Raw genomic sequence first — 22,823 nt, forward strand, 5'->3', positions numbered from 1 at the left:
TACTATAAAATTGTTTTTTACTTATAAATAATATATATTTTTTTTGTTAAAGAAATCAAATATTAACTTTTAGTATATCCTTATTTTATAGGATTTCACATTAAATATTTGGTGAGATTAATTTTTAATTTAATGAGATGTTATAACTCATATAAGAAATATCTGAGTTTGGTGAGACTCATACCCGTGAATTCGAATCAAATGCATGGAAAATCTTCGTTTACAAATTATGCAATCTGATTACTTGAAATAATATAAGAAACAACCAAATAGCTTTTAAAGGTTTCGTTTGTATGTATTATAGATCAATATGTGTGGTGAGTGCCACAAAGTTATATTTGATTTTTTAAGTGGCTTTTAGATGTGGATGTCTAAAGGCTATTTTTTATTTGCATTATTTGATTTTTAAATTTATGAATATTTATTTGTTTTATTATTGAGTTCTTAGTTTCACCATTGTCACAAAGTTAATTTACACCAATCAAATTCGTGTCACCACGTTATCTTTTGTTACGTAAGTTTTTATTATTTACGATTTTACAAACGTCTACTTTTCTACTTGATCGTTGTGTCTGTATATATACATACACTGATACACATGTCCATTAGGCTATGTGTAATGGGCGTGAGTTTGGGGCGAAATTAGGCGTGGAAGGACGCAAACATCGCCCCCAGGCGATATGTGGGCGATTTGGGGTGGGGGCGGGGTTTATTTGTCGCCGGTGAGAGAGGGAAATAATATAATAATAATAATGTTATATTATATGTTGTGTATGTATATATATGTATATGTATATGTATATATGTTGTGTGTGTATATATATGTATATGTATATATGTTGTGTGTATATATATAAATCATTTTATATATAACACAAACCGAACTACATCTGGATAATGGGTAAGCGAGCAACAAGTTGCGCCGCTATCCCTTTTGCATATATATGTATATGCAAAATGAATCTTAGAAACAACCCAAAACCAACCGAACATGAACTTACAATGAAACCCGATTAACCTCAACCGAGCTATCCGTTTCAATTTCTCGACCCGAACCTAAACATGTACGCCAACCGAGCTATATGTTTTTTTATATTTTTAGTTATGTATTTTTTTTGTATTTCTTTTTAATTTTAATGCATTTTTATTTAATTATTTGAAAAAATTGGTTTTTATTTGATTAGTTTACTTATAAAAAGAAAATAATAAAAAAAGATACTGTGGGCCCAACTTGTAGCCTCTACACCATTACACTCAAAAAACAAATTCGCCCCCTTTGCTGACTGGGCGCCACGTGTCACAATTCGCCCCCAATTGTTGCCCCTCCACTACACATAGCCTTATATAAATATATATATATATTGGTTTCCACTTCATTAAAAATTAACAAACATTTCATTCCATCATAATTTATTTAGATACCCAAATGGGAGAGAGCTCGTCAATAGATCAAAATGCCTCATTCTCTTCCTCCTCTAATTCAGTAATGAAGCTATTTGGCGTTTCGGTCACTGACGGCAACATCGCTCCCACGGCACCTCAACTCGAAGGCGACAACAAGCGATTCGAGTGCCAATACTGCCGACGAGACTTCGCCAACTCACAAGCATTAGGTGGCCACCAAAACGCACACAAAAAAGAAAGGCAAAGATTAAAAAGAGTGCATTTCATGAGCAACCATCACCGTAGGTTTGCAGCTCCAGTGACCATAATTAGTGCACATGCAGCAAGATCTGGGCAGTTCCAACAACAACCGCAGCCGCAGGTGTTGTCGGGTGTTCCGTTAAGGTTTCCTGGTAGGTTTTACATGGGACGACCACCTCAAGTCAACATGGGTGTTTCAAGTTCATCAAGGATGATTGAAGAAGGAGATGATAATGGTGATGGAGTGGATGTTGGTCTTCATCTTTGAAGTTTTATGGTTTAGTTACTTTTTTATTTTTACTTTCAATTGGGTTTGATTAATTTATATATTTTGATGATTTGGTTTTAGTTTTATCCATTTGTGGCTTTTCTTTTTGGCTTTGATTCCAGATGAGTTTAATAATTTCATGTAATCATTTTCTATTGGAAAAACTACTATTTAGTTTCCAAAAATTATGCTTTCTTGAGTATATATCTCAATTACAAACAAATGATTAGTTTTGTTAGATTAATAATTTGTTAATAACAGAATCTTCAAGGGATGGTACAATTATTGATAATTTGTTAAAAGAAGTTGTGTATTCAAAACCTGTTTTTACAGGTTTCCTACTGAAATTAACCTCTTGAGAGTGGCGGTTGTCTAACACAAGCTACGATTTACCTGGCAAGTTTTCTAGCGACAAGTTCTCCTAATTTATTCTTTTTTTGTTAAGAGATGTGATGTTCCTTTGGAGCATTGAAACCATCTCTTGGAAGATTAATCAACACTTTACAATTAGGATAGCATTTGTAATAAAATATTCACTGTTCTTCTACATATTATTGCTTGTATGCAAGTACTATGCATATTATTGCTTATATTGCTTGTATGTAAACATCTTTTAATTTCAAAAATTATACAAAAGATACTCTCTAAAAGTTTATTATATTTTAAACTAAGTACTAAATTTTAATGTATGATAATGATAGCTATAAATTAAGTTTGATACTTCTGTATAGTTAATTGTCCTTACGGTTAGTATGATTGTCCTACCATAACTTAGAAAGAACAATTTTAGTGTTCATGTGGAAGAAGATAAATTAAAAATTAAATATTTAGCTACCTAAAGTACTATTACCTCTCTAAATCATGTTCTAGCTGAGTGCAATTGGGTGCATGCATTATGCATTAAGGTGCTTTAATTCGATCATGGTGGGGCTTCTATCTTCTTTCACAAAGGACAATAGTACTCAAGCAACAACGGTTCTTTTAGGATGTTCAACGAATAGAAAGATGACGTATTTGTCGTGAATTCACCACTTTATTTTTCACCGTAAAAATACTTGGAGCGAAAACTTTTTGTGGAATATTTCTTCAACTCAAATACGTTCAATTTGGACGTTCAAAATCCGTTGATAATATTTAAGATCTAACAGTCATTACAATTCAAAATCTCTCCTGTTTGTGAATGATGTGAGGTTTGATTTGTATGGTGTCACAACCACCTACTTGAGGACTCATCACCCCTAATAAGGTTTCCCACTAAATATGTAATTATTATTGTAGCATCTCACTTATCATACCAATTAAACTTGTTGGCTTTACAGTCTCCTTAGCGTAGGTGTTTTATCAAAAGTTAAAAGGCAAGCTTTTGATGGAATCTGTATCATGTATAAGAATGTGTGATAATTTAACTAAAAATTATCATTCCTTAAAGTTATTTCCCTTTCATTTAATAAAAACTTCATGTCCCATTCCTCACCTTTATCTCCATATTGTTTTCTATTACTTCTATAATTTTACTAACATGGTTATGTGTAATCATTTAGTTGGTTTCTGATGATGAACAGTGAATCCTCAAATGTAGAGATCTAAAATTACTAAGAAAGCTTCAAAATGTTGTTCACGAGAAGTGACGCCGCTTGTGATTTGGCGATTTGCAACTTGCAAGTGACTGAAGAAGCCTCGAACAATCGGGATTTCAAAATAGAAAATTAAAAGCGTCATTTTTCTCTTGAGAACGGAACTGAATATCTTGATTTTCACCTAATTGGTTAGATTATTATAATTATTCACAAATGGCGATTATGGCCTAGTTTGTCTTTTACAAAATTCAAAGAACTTGTTGGGGATTTATTATCTGTTAAAACAGAAGCCCAAGAATAATATATGAATTATTATTTTTTTAGAGAAAGTTGCTAAATGAGTCCCTGTGGTCTTTCTACGGAGTCACAATTAGTCCCTGTTAAGAATTATGAACTTTGTACGTCCCCATGGTTTACAAACTTGAACTATGTGAGTCCCTCCGTCTAACATCTGTTAATTTATCCATCCAAATAAGGGTAGTTATGTAACCTTGCCCTAAAATATTTACCCTAAAACAATTTTACCCTGGACAATCAATATTACATCTTACTTCATAGCCGTTCAATAGTACAGACCATCCAAAAAATTCCGGTGGCCCTTAACAGAATCCGGCGACCTTCAAATTCCGGCGGCCCTTAACAGCCCCGACGACCTTCAATAAAGGCGGCGTTGATGGATTTTGCAGCCCCCGTCATTGATGTGACGGATTTTCCGGGTGTCGTTCAAAGGTGTGACGGAAATTATAGTCGGTGAGTGTGGAGGCTGCGCCTTACCGATGAGGATTTTGATATAGAAAGTTACAGTAAGTTCTTATTAGTTTTTTTTTTTTAGTTTTAAAAGATTGATTAATGTTTTTTTTTTTGAAAATCAAAGTTAGGTTTTATTCAATGTCCATGGTCGATATCACAGTTAGGTTTTTTTCAATTCAAAACCATTATAAAAGATTGATTCTTTCTTTTTTTTTAATTACAGATGATAATAACTTATTTACATTTAATATTTTCCATGGTGGTGAGTTTTCTCAATTTCCCGGTAGAGCATATGGGGGAGGACGGTCGGTTTTCATTGACAATGTCGAGGTTGGAAAAATTGGTAAGGATGATTTGGTGGATATGGCAAGAAATCTAGGATATCCTCCTAACGATGTACTTTACTTTCATTTTAGAGAACCAAATAAGTGTATGGATTGGGGTATGCATCCACTGTGTGACAATCTTGATTTTAAGAAAATATTTGATATTGTAAGAGATGGGATTAAGGTGATTGAGATATATGTTGAACATGGGCATTCACGTTTGATAAACAATTTATCGTCCTCTTCCCATTTTCACTTTGCAAATGAAGTAGATGAAGTTGATGTTGATATAGAATACACATCGAATAGGTTAAATGAGGAAGATTGTGATGAAACCGATTCACATGAATCAGATTCATATGAAATAGAGGATGATCCAGATTACGATGTTGAAGAAAATGGTTCTGATTATTTGGAAGATGTAGAAGTTGACATGAGTGTCTTCAAGTATAATGTTGATGCCGATGTGGTTGAAGTTTATAACACCACAGATAATGCCCTGGATGATTATGAAGGTGATGAACAGGAGGAGAGTATTGACGTTGACATTGTTTACAGTGATGAAGATAATTCCACTGTGTTGAATACGATTAAGCAGAGGATAAGAAGGAAAGCAATTTGTCCTGGGCCTGGGAGTGATGCATGCCCATTCTATGTCGGTCAGTTAATTGAAAATAAGGATACGTTGAATGAGATGGTTAAAACTTATGCAGTGGCATCAAGAAGAGATATTTACATTAAGAAAAATGACAATATAAGATATAGAGTTGTATGTTTGGGTAAAAATCCTACTTTGATTAGTGGTGAGGGATCAAACTTGCTAACTAGGGAAAACCCTAGGGCTCAAAGTGTCAAAAAAAGGAACACTAAACCCACTTGCCCTTGGGCAATTCAGATCTCAAGACCATCCATTTTAGATCAATGGTGTGTAAAGACAATCTCCCCCAAACATCAATGTCTCCAAACTAGGGTTGTTAGTCTACACATTATGGGCACCATAGCGCGGGAGATCGAGCCAGAAATTGAAACCAATCCTACAATCCCCGTGAAACCTCTTCAAGACCAAATCCAAAAGAAGCACCAAATCCACGTTTCCGAATTGAAAGTTAGAAGAGCAAAGAAGTTTGCTAATGATAAAGAGGATGGTGATTTTATACAACAATACGGTATGCTAAGAGCGTACCTTGAACAACTAGTAAAAGCCAACCCCGGTACCCATGTCAAGGTAGATGTTGAACCATGTCTTGACCCTAACAGTCGTACTAGGCAATTTAGGAGGGTTTATATATGTTATGGTGCTACAAAGAAAGGTTTTCAAATGTTGGGAAGAGAATTTTTGGGGCTAGATGGATGTTTTATGAAAGGCCCATTTCCAGGTCAAATCTTGACTTCAGTAAGTCTAGATGCTAGCATGTGTATTTATCCAGTTGCTTTTGCACTGGTGGAAGCTGAAACTCTACACTCGTGGACATGGTTCTTAGAGTGCCTTAAAGATACCTTTGATTTGCCCACCGATGCTAACTTCACTTTTATTAGTGACCGTCAAAAGGTAATTCGATGTTGTTAATGCTATTTTTATGCTCTTTTTATGCTGTAAATGATGTTTTTTATGCTGCAAATGGTGTTTTTTTGTGCTTATTTGTTGCTGTTAATGCTGTATTTGTTGCTGTTAATGCTGTAAATGTTGTATTTGTTGCTGTTAATGCTGTTAATGCTATATTTGTTGTTGTTAATGCTGTATTTGTTGCTGTTAACGCCGTAAATGCTGTTTTTAATGTTGTTAATGCTATATTTGTTGCTGTTTTTAATGCTGTAGGGCCTAATTCCAGCATTACAAAACGTGTTCCCTAGGGATGAGCATCGATTTTGCGTTAGACACATCCTTGAGAACATGAGAAAGCAATGGCGTGGAGATTTGTTCAAAAATATATTCTTAAAAGCGGCCGGTGCCACTTCCATTCCTTACTATTTGAAAGCCATGGAGGAAATAAAAGAAGCAGATGCTACATTATATGATTGGCTTAATCAGATTTCAGCTAAATCATGGTCAAAAGCACATTATTCAGGTTGGGCAAAGTGTGATATGCAGTTGAACAATATGTGTGAGAGCTTTAACAAGCAATTAGTTGGAGCAAGGGACAAACCTGTGATCACATGCTTGGAGTATATCAGAGAATACATGACAAGGCGGATTATCAATGTGAGAAAGATGGTTTCAAAGGCTGCTGGCCCGTTAACGCCAAATGCTACAAAAACATTTGAAGAAATCAAGACCGAGGCTTCACAATTGACTGTTCTTATGGTGGATGCTTATAATTACCAGGTACAATACTATACATGCCATTCGTTATTCTTAATTTTTTATTCTAAAGTTGCTTTTTTTATTGATAGGTGAACAGTATAAGGTCTCAATGCGTGGTGAACGTGAAATACAAAACATGCACTTGTAGGAAGTGGGATTTGACAGGGATGCCGTGTAAACATGCAGCGGCGGCTATAAATGACATGGCTATCAATACTATGAATGTTGGCATACCCGAGCAATGGGTGTCTGAGGCTTACTGGTTAAATACTTGAAAAAAGGTTTATGACAACCGAATAATGCCAATCCCAAGTCAAGATTATTGGATGCCTTCACGGTGTCCAACAACACTGATTCCATCAAAACATCATAAACAGGTAACAATCCAAATGTTTTTAAGTCTTTTGCATATATTGGAAAAGTATTAATTCTACATGTTATTACGTTTTTTGCATAGATTGGTAGGCCAAAGAAGAAGAGAAACAAGTCACGGGATGAGAGGACAAATAGAGTTGCTGAGGAGAAGAGAACAAAAAGAGTTAATGAGGTTGAGAAAGTGTTTTCTAATTTTGGGATGGTTATGTGATATTGACTTATTTTGGATTTGGTTATATGTTATGGTATTGACTTTGTTTTGGACTTGGTTATGTGTAATGGTATTGACTTTGTTTTAGACTTGGTTATGTGTAATGGTATTGACCATGTTTTGATGGTATTGGCTTTGTATGAATGCTATAAAACAATGTGTTATTGTTAGTTTGTAACAATACAAACTATAAATCTAGTTCACTTCATACAAACTCTTATTCAAATGAGACTGTAAATCTGGTCTACTTTATAAACAATTACCATTAACATAGAGTGAACATAAACAACTAACATTAAAATTCAACCATTAAATGTTTACGGAGTACAAATAAAAACGACACAAGAATCAAAACGTACAAACGTAAACAAGGAAAAACATCCAACTAATTCCTAAAACAATCTTCAACTTGGTGACTTCCTTGGCTTTGGTTCTTGCATACTCGTCTTTCTTGTTTATACTCTTCACCAATGCAGGGATCATTTCACACCCGGGACAAGTAGGCGTATCCGCCCACCTTAGCCATCCACAAGAACCCTTCTGTAATGAGCAACCACAATCAACCATCCAATATAATCAACTAATTTCATTCAAAATTAAGTTAAAAATCAGTTGAATACATTCACAGCACTTACACAACACAAAAAGCGTCGGCTAGGGTTAGCATCCGTCCGGGATATACGATAGCACGTACCCGCACCACATGAACAAAACAAATCTGATGCACCGACACCTTGTGTAACATCACGGGAATTTTGGGCAAAAAATGACAACTCTCCAACGTTAAGAGACTAATCCTGCCAAATTCAAACTCCAAAGTTAAAAATGAAAAATCTGTTTTCTTGTCCTATCGCGCTACGCGATGGGGACAAGGGACAAGCCATCGCGTATCGCGATGGGGCTTGGTCAAACATTCTAGAAAGGTCAACAGCGATACGCGATCGCTGGTTGAACCTACGTCATCGCGTATCGCGATGACGTGTCCCGACACCTCTGGCACAAGACTGCCACGCGTCCACACGTGGCACACCTCTCGCCACGTGTCCCGACACGTGGCAACACGTGGCACATCGTCCGCCACGTGTTAACATGTGGCACACCGTCTGCCACGTAGCAACACGTGGTAAACCTACGTGGTGACGATGCAAAGCTACATCGCGCTACGCGATGGGTGACTAGGAGCCTATCGCGTATCGCGATAGGATCCAAGATTTTGCCTATAATAGCAGGTCTGGGGTCTTCATAAACCACATCCAAAATCAGTTCTCAATCATCTCTCTACTCTCTCACTACACCTCGAAATTCGTGCCAACGATCCACCTCGAAAACCGTGCCCCGATTCCTCGATAAACGTGCCATAACTCGATATTCGTACCACTCCCCGACGACGTTCCGAGCAAGAAGGTGGTGTCGTTATTACAACCCAACGATCACCTCGAAGTGCGTGCCGAGAAGAAAGTTGGTGTCTCGAGAAGCGTGTCGAAGTGAAGTGGCAATCAAAGCGAGTTTTGAAAAGACTAAGCGGCGTAGAAGTGCTGCTCGAGTATCTAGGAAATATTAAGCCGAGGAAAGGTAAGGCTTACTACCCGACTAAAATAATAATAAAATATTCTAAAAGACTTAATGCCCAAAGTCGGAATTATACTCGATGTTTATAATAAGAAATTATATAACAAAGAAAAGAAAAGAAAAAGGAAATTTAAAAATGTAAGTATATATATGTGTGTGTATGATTATATATATACATAGTTCTTTTTTATAATTATTATTTAAGTATAATGTGTATTCTTAAATAATAAAGAAATGAATACGTTTCTTAAAGAAGAAGAAACGTCGGGTTTTTATAATAAACTAAAGGTTTATAAATATTTCTTTTAAAACTAAAGGTTTTAAAGTAAAAGAAATGAACTAAAGGTTCATCGAGATAATAAGACTAAAGGTCTTAAGCCGGGTTGTATATCTGACTAATAAAATTTATACTCGTACTATAGGTGCGAGATATCAAGAAAGATTACGCAAGGACGGTGTTGGAAACCGATCCCGATCAAAGGTGAATAAGCCCTACTTTTACAAACTTGTTTTCAAATAAACAAACGTGTTATGTGTAAAACTTTACATGAGACTAAGTGTCTTTAAAAACATTATTAATATGAGTAAAAGCCTAGCCCTCAGGCTGTAGTATACGTTTGTCTGGATCCTTACATATGTGGAAAAATGCGGTGGGCACATCGCACCACGCCTGGTCACGACCTCCAGCCACGATGGGCCGAACCAAAGTATGTTCGAGTGAGAATGACCTTGTGTATATTTATGGTACCTAAGTACGTCGGGACGCTGCGATGTCTTGCTGGGGTGACCTAGGTAGAGGCTCGGGTTTATAATGATGTTGTTTTAACTTTGTTATTCCTAAGCCAAGATGGGCCGAGGCACGCCTAACCCTCGAGGGGTAACAAAGTAAAAAGGAAATGTTTTCGCGTCAGCATATTCACCAGCATTCGTTGCTGACGTGTTTTTATAACATTTTGCAGGTAACCAAGATTAGAGCTAAAGGACGAAGGCTCAAGAATCCGATGGCTTGGATAATTTTTGTTAAACGTTAATATAACTAAAATGGTGGTTTTGTAAACTTAAAACAAGTAAACGCAAATGGAACTTGTTTCCATCTTATGTAATGTAAATATTTTATAACTTTGATCCTTATATTTTATAAGTCTTCCGCTAATAATCGTAACTCTGATTTATTTACAAATATAGTACCAACTATCGAGTCACGCGCCTAGGCCTAGTTTGGGGGTGTGACAGGTTGGTATTAGAGCCATCGATCTTAGCGAATTGTGTATCATTAAACAATACCCAAGCTTCGATCCAAGCATAGGAAAATATTTACTTGGTTATTTGAATAGGGATAAGATTGGTTGGTAACCTTCTCTTTCCCTCTCTACATTCTAAACCACCCAAAGATGTCATATGAAAAATTAATGGAGCATTATGATCGTGAAGCAAGAAGAGCAAGAAAATACTACAAGTTCCCAAAAGACGTCATGGATGAAGATTACTTTGAGTCCTTATTTAGCCAAGACCAATATGTTGAACGTCCCAAACCGGTGTACTTACCCGGGACTGAACAATGCCCAATCAAACTACCCGATAGTCCGCCACCACAAAGAATCGAACCCTCAAGACACTCGAGCTATCATCCACCCTCAATGCCTATGTATCAACCAGCATACCCCTTGGAAATTCCCACCTACCAACCACCACAAGTACCACAATACTACCCAACCGGATATTTTCCAAATGCACACCCATCCTATACCTTCCTTTCAAACCGACCCATAAAGGAAGAACCAAAATCCCCATCCTCCGATTGGATGCAGTGCCACTCCGACCAGCGAAGGTGGCATACTGGAAGCTCTACCGCTCATGAAGTCAACTCATAACCCAACAATGGCGAAGGATCATCCTGTAAACCAAGAATGAGGGTGACGATGCCTTACGAGAGTTTCAAGATGCCTGCGATAATCAACGAACCCGCTCAGTATATGGAAGAGGAGGAAGATCCTATGGAGGAAGAAGAGGAGGATTCCGAAGAGGAGGATCCTATGAAAGAAACCGAACCGGAAGAAGAGCATCCCGACAACCCTAATGATATATCAACATCCATTGATGGATCACTCACTTCCAACAATCCAAGTTACGGTTCTGTCGATCCGTATGTGCAGTACCTTGAGCAGTTAAGGAACCAAGCTTCATCAAGATTCCCGCCATTTCAAGGAAGGATCCCTTCAATTCTAGAACAAGCTGATGAGATTCGCGAGCAAAATCAAGCCGCCGAGACATACCTCTACCTTGCAGCTGATCAGACTTACATCCCGTATCCTGAACCGAGAAACCACTTCGAGATGGTGACGTTGGGTTACCGTGACCCACCGCCACAATACGGATACCCGACGTCATTCCACAATCGTACGAGGAACACCTTGATCGCGCATTGCACGAGACGGATGACTGGAAAAAGAAGATGGATGAGGAAGGGAAAAAGAAGAAGAAGATAGGAGAGAAGCTTCTTCACAAATGCAACAAACTGACAAGGATTGTCAAGAAATTTCTGAAGGACTGAAATGATGGTGGTAATGGTGTGTTTCAAGAGAAGAAGCGTGTGTGTGCTCAAATATATGTGTGTAATGTAGTTTGTTTGTAATGTGTTGTATGGATAAGAAAATATATATACATCGGATATGAATGTATATATATAAGTGTGTGTTGTAATAATCCTTGTATATATCGTGTATCGTATATACAAATTATGAAATAAATGTGTGTTTAATAAAGAAATTCTATAAATTTCAGATATAAAAGAATAGAAAAAAAAAGATAAATGTCTCAACAAAGTAATAACGTTGAGGTTTCCAGAAAAGAATCCGAGAAACAAAAAGAAAAAGGAAAAGGACCTAAAAAAGAACAAGAAAATCCAATTCCCGAAAAATTTATGGAACGAATCCAAAAGATGATAAAAGATGCTGTTAGGGAAGAATCAATGGCTAGGTCCCAATCTCGACAAACGAAACATTCTCACTCTCACTCGGTTAATCCGTCCCGAAAATCTGTTTCCAAAGCCCGTTCTAGACCCTCGCACGTAGATGAGAGTGTACACGAATCAAACACCGATGGAGGCGTTCGTCAAGAATTTAAGAAGCTTAAGATTGGTGGATGTACGTTCAAAGACTTCAAGTATTGTGGGCCGAAAAAATTCCACGGGCGATAAGGGAGCCATCGCGACTGTAAGGTGGCTTGAAGAAATGGAGACGATTGTAATCACAAGCAAGTGTTCGAAAGAAGAGAAGATTCAGTACTCGGCTATGATGTTGAAAGGCGAGGCCTTAGAATGGTGGAACACGTTATTGTTAAGTAGGGGAAGGGAGGTTATGTATAGGTTGTCATGGAGCGAGTTTAAGGAACTGTTAATGTCGAAATTTTGTCCGATGCATGAAACGGACCAAATCCAAACCAAGTTCCTAGCTCACAAGGTTGTCGGAACGAACCTTCGTGAGTATAATACCAAATTCCATGAATACTGTCGCTTGGTGCCCCAGCTGGTTACCCCGGAATCCAGCAAAGTTACGCGATACATACGGGGACTGCCACGAGAGATTCGTGATATGGTGAGGTCGCATTTACCTCAAACTGCCGACTCCGCGATGGAGTTGGCTGGGTACCTGATGGGCGGAATGATCCGCAACAAAGAGGAAGATAAGAAGGTCGTGTCAACGCAAGATACGAGGAATGATGGAAATACCCGTTTCAAGGGTAAGAGAGTCGACCAACGAAGGTCGAGCTTCAACTCCGGCATCCCACAATGTAAAACTTGCAAGAAATACCATAGGGGTCGATGCCATCTAACTCCCCGTCCTTGTGAGTCATGTCACAAATTTGGCCACGCCACAAATTTGGCCACGCCACGACCGATTGCTGGAAGAAGAAGATGACTTGCTACAATTGCAAGGAGATGGGACACCTTAGCTTCGAGTGCCCCAAGAATAAGCCCGCGACTGGTGGTGCGGGTGGTAGCAGTCAGAAGAATGAGCCCAAGAAGGGCAATGCAAGAGTGTTCGTCCTTGATACGAAGAAAGCGGCCGACACACCGGAAACCATTACCGGTACGTTTCTTGTTAACAATATCTATGCTAGAGCCTTGTTTGAATCAGGAGCCAATTTAAGTTTTATAGATTATAAGTTTTGTAGTCTATTAAACGAACCCTTAATCAAACTTAATGAAACTCTAAACGTCGAGATCGCTAGTGGTGAAATTGTTAAAATCTCCGAAGCTTTAGAAAACGGAAAAATCTTATTAGCCGGTTACGTTTTACCTGTTCAATTGCTACCTATGACTCTTGCTGGTTTTGATGTTGTGTTGGGTATGGATTGGTTATCCGACAACCATGCCCGTATCCTTTGCAATAGCAAGACTGTTGAACTTCGAGCCCCTGACAAACGTACGATACGAATCGAAGGGGATAAGGACGCGGGCCAAGTTAGCCTAATCTCCATAATAAGGGCTAACAAATGTTTAAATCAAGGATGCTTATCATTCATGGCCTACGTCACCGAAGAATCTAAACCCAAAGAAATCAAATATGTTCCTGTAGTTTCTGATTTTGCCGATGTCTTTCCCGAAAAACTCCCCGGCATCCCCCTCGATCGCGAGGTAGAATTTAGAATCGATCTCATTCCCGGAACTGCTCCGATCGCCAAAGCTCCATATCGCCTCGCACCAACCGAGATGAAAGAACTGAAGAAACAACTTGATGAGCTCCGTGAGAAAGGATTTATACGACCAAGTTCATCGCATGGGAGCGCCGATACTATACGCCAAAAAGAAGGATGGATCCATGCGGACGTGTATTGACTACCGAGCCCTCAACAATGTTACGATCAAAAACCGATACCCACTCCCCCGAATCGACAATTTGTTTGATCAACTCCAAAGTGCTAGCTTCTTTTCCAAGATCGATCTCTGCTCCGGCTATCACCAACTTAAGGTTCAATCCGAAGATATTCCAAAGACCGTGTTTCGAACAAGGTACGGCCATTATGAGTTCACCGTTATGCCATTTGGACTTACTAATGCACCGGCTGCGTTCATGGACATGATGAATCGTATATGTAAGCCTTACTTAGATAAGTTTGTGATCGTGTTCATCGACGACATATTAATTTATTCTAAGTCTAGGGCCGATCATGAGAATCACCTTCGAACGTTACTTGAAACTCTTAGGGCCGAGAAACTGTACGCCAAGTTCTCGAAATGCGAGCTCTGGTTGCACGAGGTGCAATTTCTTGGTCACATCATCAACGTTAATGGTATTCAAGTAGACCCCGCTAAGATTGAAGCTATCTCGAAGTAGAAGATCCCAAAGTCGCCAACCGAGATTCGAAGTTTCTTGGGATTGGCCGGCTATTATCGAAGGTTCATCGAGAACTTTTCTCGAATCGTTGTTCCCCTAACCTCCTTGACTCGAAAGAACGTCAAATATGAATGGGGAACAAAGCAATAAGAGGCGTTCGATATACTCAAACAAAAGCTTACCCAAGCTCCCATACTGGCCTTGACAGAAGGTATTGAAGACTTCGTTGTCTTTTGCGATGCGTCCCATTCCGGCTTGGGATGTGTATTGATGCAACGAAGGAAAGTAATCGCTTACGCCTCTCGTCAATTGAAAGTGCACGAGAAGAATTACACGACTCACGATCTAGAGTTAGGCGCCATAATCTTCGCACTTAAGATATGGAGGCACTATCTCTATGGAGTAAGATTTACCGTGTACACTGATCATAAGAGCTTAAAGCATATCTTTGATCAAAAGGAGCTCAACATGCGCCAACGACGCTGGATGGAGACTCTTAACGACTATGACTGTGAAATAGTTTATCATGAAGGTAAAGCCAACGTTGTGGCTGATGCCTTAAGTCGTAAAGAGCACGAAAAGCCAAAAAGAGTCCGAGCGTTAAGGCTAGAACTTCAAATCGATCTTGTTGACCAAATCAAATCCGCCCAAACTCAAGCAATCAACGAGAATCAAATCTCTGATGAAAAACGTAATGGCACCATTGACTCGCTAGTCAAAGGTGACGATGATATCCTTAGACTTGGCAACAGGATTTGGGTACCAACTGTGGGAGGATTGCGTGAGAAGATCTTAAACGAAGCCCATAGGTCTAAGTACATGATGCATCCCGGGAGTGACAAAATGTACCATAACCTCAAGGAGAACTATTGGTGGAATGGAATGAAAAGAGACGTCGCTTCGCATGTTGCGAAATGCTTAACATGTTTGAAATTCAAGGCTGAACACCAAAAGCCTTCGGGATTGCTTCAGCAACCCGAACTTCCCGTATGGAAGTGGGAGTTGATTACCATGGATTTCATTACCAAACTCCCTAAAACGACTCGACAACATAATGCAATCTGGGTAATTGTGGATCGATTAACAAAGTCCGCACACTTTATACCCATCAATGAGTCTTACTCAATGGACAAATTAGCTCGTATCTATGTTAACAATATTGTGGCCCTACATGGGGTATCACTGTCTATTATTTCTGATCGAGACAACCGTTTCACGTCTCACTTCTGGAAAAGCTTCCAACAAGCGCTAGGTACGAAGTTAAACCTTAGCACTGCCTATCATCCACAAACTGATGGGCAAAGCGAAAGGACAATTCAAACGTAGGAAGATATGCCCGAGCTTGCGTCATAGACTTAGGTGGAAGTTGGGATGACCACTTACCCCTAATGGAATTTTCGTATAACAATAGTTATCATGCAAGTATTCAAGCCGCACCGTTTGAGGCGTTGTATGGTCGAAAATGTAGAACGCCCATGTGTTGGTTGAAACTGGAGATAATCAATTATCTGGACCCGAGATAGTCCAAGAAACTACCGAAAAATTCCTGCATATCCGCAAACGACTTAAGACGGCACGTGATCGCCAAAAGAGTTACGCCGATGTTCGTCGTAAGCCGTTAGAATTCAATTTCGGTGATAAAGTTTTTTTGAAAGTCTCGCCATGGAAAGGCGTAGTCCGCTTCGGCAAGAAAGGAAAGTTAAGTCCTCGATTCGTTGGACCCTTTGAGGTACTTGAACGAATTGGTACCGTCGCATACCGATTGCGACTGCCCTAGAAAATGCAAAGGATACACGATGTATTCTATATCTCGGATCTGCGTAAATGTTTAGCCGATGAATCTCTCTCGATGCCGTTAAAAGATGTTGAAATTAATGAGAACTTAAAATTTGTTGAGCGCCCAATTCAAATTTTGCCTATAAATAGCCTATCGTGTATTAACGATGCAAAGCTACATCGCGCTACGCGATGGGTGACTAGGAGCCTATCGTGTATTGTGATAGGATCCAAGATTTTGCCTATAAATACCAGGTCCAGGGTCTTCATAAACCACATCCAAAATCAGTTCTCAATCATCTCTCTACTCTCTCACTACACCTCGAAATCCGTGCCAACGATCCACCTCGAAAACTGTACCCCGATTCCTTGATAAACGTGCTATACCTCGATATTCGTAACACTCCCCGAAGACGTTACGAGCAAGAAGGTGGTGTCGTTATTACAACCCAATGATCACCTCGAAGTGCGTGCCGAGAAGAAAGTTGGTGTCTCGAGAAGCGTGCCAAAGTGAAGTGGCGATCAAAGCGAGTTTTGAAAAGATTAAGCGGCGTAGAAGTGCTGCTCGAGTATCTAGGAAATATTAAGCCGAGGAAAGGTAAGGCTTACTACCCGACTAAAATAATAATAAAATATTCTAAAAGACTTAATGCCCAAAGTCGGAATTATACTCGATGTTTATAATAAGAAATTATATAACAAAGAAAAGAAAAGAAAAAGGAAATTTAAAAATGTAAGTATATATATGTGTGTGTATGATTATATATATACATAGTTCTTTGTTATAATTATTATTTAAGTATAATGTGTATTCTTAAATAATAAAGAAATGAATACGTTTCTTAAAGAAGAAGAAACGTCGGGTTTTTATAATAAACTAAAGGTTTATAAGTATTTCTTTTAAAACTAAAGGTTCATCGAGATAATAAGACTAAAGGTCTTAAGCCGGGTTGTATATCTGACTAATAAAATTTATACTCGTACTATTGGTGCGAGATAGCAAGAAAGATTACGCAAGGACGGTGTTGGAAACCGATCCCGATCAAAGGTGAATACGCCCTACTTTTACAAACTTGTTTTCAAATAAACAAACGTGTTATGTGTAAAACTTTACATGAGACTAAGTGTCTTTAAAAACATTATTAATAGGAGTAAAAGCCTAGCCCTCAGGCTGTAGTATACGTTTGTCTGGATCCTTACATATGTGGAAAAATGCGGTGGGCACATCGCACCACGCCTGGTCACGACCTCCAGCCACGATGGGCCGAACCAAAGTATGTTCGAGTGAGAATGATCTTGTGTATATTTATGGTACCTAAGTACGTCGGGACGCTGCGGTGTCTTGCTGGGGTGACCTAGGTAGAGGCTCGGGTTTATAATGATGTTGTTTTAACTTTGTTATTCCTAAGCCAAGATGGGCCGAGGCACGCCTAACCCTCGAGGGGTAACAAAGTAAAAAGGAAATGTTTTCGCGTCAGCATATTCACCAGCATTCGTTGCTGACGTGTTTTTATAACATTTTGCAGGTAACCAAGATTAGAGCTAAAGGACGAAGGCTCAAGAATCCGATGGCTTGGATAATTTTTGTTAAACGTTAATATAACTAAAATGGTGGTTTTGTAAACTTAAAACAAGTAAACGCAAATGGAACTTGTTTCCATCTTATGTAATGTAAATATTTTATAACTTTGATCCTTATATTTTATAAGTCTTCCGCTAATAATCGTAACTCTGATTTATTTACAAATATGGTACCAACTATCGAGTTACACACCTAGGCCTAGTTTGGGGGTGTGACACCTTGTGACCTCGATTTCGCTGACGAAGATGAAGAGAATTGTGACATTTTCGCAAAAAAATTGACCGTGGTACCTTGTGATATACTCCTGATGAATCAATAAAAAGCAATCAAAATATCAAACTAAGAAAAAAAATTGAAAATCGAAATTAATTGAAATTAAGAAAAAAATTGATGAACTGATTATGCGAAAAAAAAATTGAAATTTATAGAGACCTGATCGTGGCTGTAAGGGATGAACTGATTATGTAAGTAAACATACACAAAAATTGAAAAAAATTGTGAAAAAAAAAAGAAAAATTGAAATTAATTCTCGAACCAGAAGTAAACATACATAAGCGATGAACTGATTATGTAAAAAGTTGAGGGGTTACCTGAAATCGATAGAGACCTGATCGTGGCTGTAAGAGTTTGAGGGTAAGAGAAGAAGAATTAGGGTACTGCTTGATTGTGGCTGTAGAGATTTGCTTAATTGTGGCTGCAGAGATTTAAATTGCTGGAGTGAATCGTGGAAGAAAAGGGGCAAGAAGAATTAGGGTTCCATAATTGAACCAGCAGATTGATCGTGAACAAGAAAATGGGCATAATTTATTTGTTTTAATCAATCAAGGGTAGGAAAGTAATTTCATGCTTACTTGGATGGATAAATTAACGGATGTTAGACGGAGGGACTCACATAGTTCAAGTTTGTAAGCCATGGGGACGTACAAAGTTCATAATTCTTAACAGGGACTAATTGTGACTCCGTAGAAAGACCACAGGGACTCATTTAGCAATTTTCTCTATTTTTTAAGCGGAGGCTCTAAGTCTTTATGGCCCATAGAATGTGAAAAACTGGGCCGGACCCGATTAATACATTGCATACAATTATACAAGTATACAACTGCTTATTTAGTTCTTGTGAATTGTGATATTTAGTTCTTGTGATCTACTACTCTAATAAAATAATACTATTTTGTGTCAGTTGTCACTCTCTTAGCCATCCTCACATTTTTAAACCCATATATTTTGTTATTGGATCCCATGTGGGTCAACCAAACCCAAAATAGTCTTACCTCTTATGTATATATATAAAGCAAGTGTGTTATTGTTTATTTATTTACTAGGTTATGTACCCGTGTAGAATACGGGTTAAAATAAATGAATTTATATAAATAATAACACAATCTGAAATATAAAAAAATATGTTCAACATATAAAAAAATATGTTCAATATGGTTGAATAAACTACACAATACACAATATGGAAATAAAAAGTTGAAAATTCGTAAATCTCTAAATATTTTTTTGTATACAATATTTATAATTTAATTTATAACTTTATCCTTCATATTAAAATTAGTAATTTCACTTTGCTTTTAGTTTCAAGTCTAAATATGAAACACATAGTTGATCATGTGTTAAAAGTTAAAACGGGCTTCTCAAAAACAAATAAACCATCTAAATTGATTAACCTTAGCTTTTATTAATATTTATTGCAAAATAAACCTAAAGTGAAATTTTCTTTCTTTAAAATTTAAATTAATTATTTTATCTAAATTAACATGAAAATCCATTACATATAAAAGCTAAATATTATTAACTAATACCAAATATTTATATAAAACTAAATAATATATTTATGCTGGTATTAAATTTCTTAAACCAGGGAATATTTATTAAAAAATAAATTAATAGATTAAGAAGAAAAAAGAATTAAATATAAAACTATTAATAAGGAAAAGAAATATATATTTAATATAAGAGAGAGGTGGTAAAATTCTGTAAGGATCACTCATGTGTAATAACAAATAGCATTAGACTCGTGTATATAATAAAAATCATTATTATATACCTTGCTAATTAAATAATATCCCTCAAATTTTAAGTATTAACATTTTAATTGTTATGCATCGATAAAATCTCATATCAAATCAACTCATTGATTATATCATCTACTTAACAGATCATCGTATAGATTATTTCATTTAAATTTCGACTTATCCTTAAGTCATGATTAACGCTAGCACAACTCATGTCGAATTTAATTTTTTCCCCCTTAATAACTAATAAGAAATTTACACAACTTATTATTTATACTCATTTAATCTCAATTTACATAAACAATATAGATTATATATTCTCTACACCCGCTTTATGACCGCAAGTACAGTTAAGGAGATAGCTCCTACAATCTCTAGGGTATAAATCCTAACTCAAAACACTAATACAATCAATTTAATCTCGTTCACTAACTTCTTTCAGAGAAATTTCAATTCATTTACCCTTACTCACCCTCATAACAACGATAATAGCAAGCGCAAGCTTAATAATCGAGTTTAGGTCATTAAGTAAACCAAATTATCAATCTCAACGAAATCATAGTGTCCCAAACAAGAAACCTTACACCGGAATACGCTCGTTACGTCTTATTTTTTATTTTCTTCATCCGACTCAATCTTTGTGTCATTCTTACACTCACTATAACCGTTATGGTTATCCCGTTAACACTTTCTGTACGCTGCCTACGACACAAGACATCCCACAACGTTCTATGCCGTCGACTTAGCTTTATACACCTGCTACACGTGCCTTCTACAATTATGGAGACCCTAATCACCTACACAACACATTGCTCTTTACCCACTCACGCCGAGATTAAATTATACTGGCACCATACCATACTACCCATGCTCATTTAACTTAAACCTACCAACTCTATGCCTTTCAGGCTTTTCTTCATGTAACAAGGTCGTTCTCGCTTATTCGATTCTAGACCCGCAAGACTTAATTTCATCAAGCTTGCCTGAGTCAAACCTCGTTTTCACAAACCTATTTGAGGTGCCACAAATCATTCGATATCAATCATTTAAGTTTTCATAAGCTCAATTAACAAAGGTGTTTTGAATCAAACTAATCGTAGTTAAGTTTTCACAAAGAAGATTTTTATCGTCTTCATCATTTTTCGTCTAAACGCATTTTGTATTCAATTATACCTTAAACGATTATTTGTCTAAATTAGTTATTTTGGAACAAACCCAACTTGGAAAATCCATCATTTTAAGTATCTTTTTCGCATACAGTCAAATTTTCTTATCTTTCCAAAGGTCAATATCGTTAGTTGCCGTACTTATCTATACGTTTGGTTTTACTTAATCAAAATTATAGGATTTGGTTCATTAACATTTCGTCAACTAATCAAAATATTTTAGTTCAATCAACTTTAATTATTCAAATTTTTATTACACTATTTAATCAAGTTATTCATAAATAGTTTATTAAAGAATGTGTTTTTGTCACTTTTATAACAAATCGCATATTATAACAAATCTTTATTCAATTTTTGGATAAATTTTTTTTTCCATTCAGGTAATTTATTAATTTTAAGCAAATATGTGCATACAATAAAAAATCTATCTTTTCAAATGACTACCGCCAAGAACACCGTACTCCTAATTTATCTCTTGTTCTCATTTATTCTAGCTCGTTTCACTCTCAACCCTAAGGAATCATTTCCTTTTCAAACTTTCAAAATTTATATCAAAAGACATTTTAGAAACTTTAATATTTTATTAAATCAACTCAAGGATTCAATTCGTTTTTATCAATATTTTACACAATGACTATAGCCTATTTATAACCAAAATATATTAAAATTCTTGTTTTCACTAAATATCATGTCTTTCAAATGTTTTGTAGCCCACATGATGGGACGAGTTATGTGAACCATCCGACGATCTAAGTAATTATGGAGGCCTACATAATTACCAAAGTCCTCGCATGGAAATCATAATGCGTGCAATTGTGTGTCGTAATCTAGAATCGAAAGTAGTTGAGATAACGGTACAAATGTAGAGATGATAAGGACATGGTGGATACGCCGCCGGTACATTCTATATATAAGTGTCCTTATCGGATTTCATTTGGAGTGTTGTTTTAACTATTCAAAATTCTGTGTTGCGATAATTTTTAAAAGTTATATATGCAAAATTTTCTCTTTCTTAGAATTTAATAGTGTTATTATAGTAGTCTTTAATTTAGGGACGAAATTCCCTAAAGTAGGGGAGACTGTAATAACTCGGTTTTTTCAATCTAAATACCCGACCCGTTTTCTATTTTTTAATAAATCAATCAATAAAATATATACACTTTGGATTAAATACAATTCACACCCCAAACTCAAGTTTTAACCCTCTATGTTTCCATCTTAAAACCCCAGGGACCAAACTGCAACCTTTATCAAAGATTATAATATCATACTATAATCCAATCCCAAGAACCAAACCGTGACCCGTATTTGTTTATATTTGACCCGATTAATTGCCTTGGACCATAATCTTCGCGTTTTGTTTGGAATTGATTTATAATCTTTGTACACCTTACCATAACGACTCCACCGACTCATTTAATTAAGAAACCACAATCACTTTACGATCCTAATGCTTAATTAACGAAACCGTCTTTACTCATATGCTAATACACCATTTAGATTCGTTCATAACTCAATTAAACTTGTCAATACCATTCACTTAACCTGTCTATCTCAATCCCTAAACGAATTGGATTAATATCGTCTCAATCCTGGTGCTCTTGATCGCGTTTGGCCGCTACATTATGTTCGTCGTTCATCACTAATCAAACGCCGTTACAGGTAATTTCATATGTGGTTATGGTCGTGTTCCAATGTAGATCAAAAGCCCTAATCTAAATTGATATAATCATTTAACGGTTTAATCAATTGTAATTCTTAGGGTTCTTTAACAATTTGGGAAAAATCGAATTATGTATATAAATGTTCGTTTGCATTTGATTAACACCAAACAAGCTAGCTCAGTTGGTCGTTTGCGTGTGTGTTCTGTTTCTTCGTGTCGTCCAGGTCTCGGGTTCGAGACCCTGGACGTGCCTTTTTGAT

General features: G+C 37.0%; 2 protein-coding genes across 3 annotated transcripts; both read left to right on the plus strand.

The window, feature by feature from the left end:
* The first annotated feature begins 1,358 nt into the window (after positions 1–1,358).
* LOC143633428 (zinc finger protein GIS3-like) lies at positions 1,359–1,956 on the plus strand. Its single transcript, XM_077101745.1, has one exon. The coding sequence runs from the start codon at positions 1,427–1,429 to the stop codon at positions 1,910–1,912; it is 486 nt and encodes a 161-aa protein (XP_076957860.1). The 5' UTR covers positions 1,359–1,426; the 3' UTR covers positions 1,913–1,956.
* Positions 1,957–6,386: 4,430 nt separating this feature from the next.
* Positions 6,387–7,420, plus strand: LOC143633429 (uncharacterized). 2 transcript variants are annotated; one of them, XR_013153668.1, is made up of 3 exons: positions 6,387–6,888; positions 6,957–7,244; positions 7,325–7,420. XR_013153668.1 is itself a non-coding variant. In XM_077101746.1 (2 exons), exons 1-2 carry the CDS (start codon positions 6,457–6,459, stop codon positions 7,140–7,142), a joined length of 618 nt encoding a protein of 205 aa, XP_076957861.1. In that variant the 5' UTR covers positions 6,387–6,456; the 3' UTR covers positions 7,143–7,420. The 2 variants fall into 2 exon arrangements, 1 of the variants encoding a protein (XP_076957861.1); XM_077101746.1 differs by having other exon boundaries at positions 6,957–7,420.
* The last annotated feature ends 15,403 nt before the right edge of the window (positions 7,421–22,823 follow it).

This window comes from Bidens hawaiensis, unplaced genomic scaffold, assembly GCF_021521415.1.
Source record: "Bidens hawaiensis isolate Kalapana, Puna unplaced genomic scaffold, B.hawaiensis_p1.1 tig00006734_1, whole genome shotgun sequence".
NCBI classification, from domain to species: Eukaryota; Viridiplantae; Streptophyta; class Magnoliopsida; order Asterales; family Asteraceae; genus Bidens; species Bidens hawaiensis.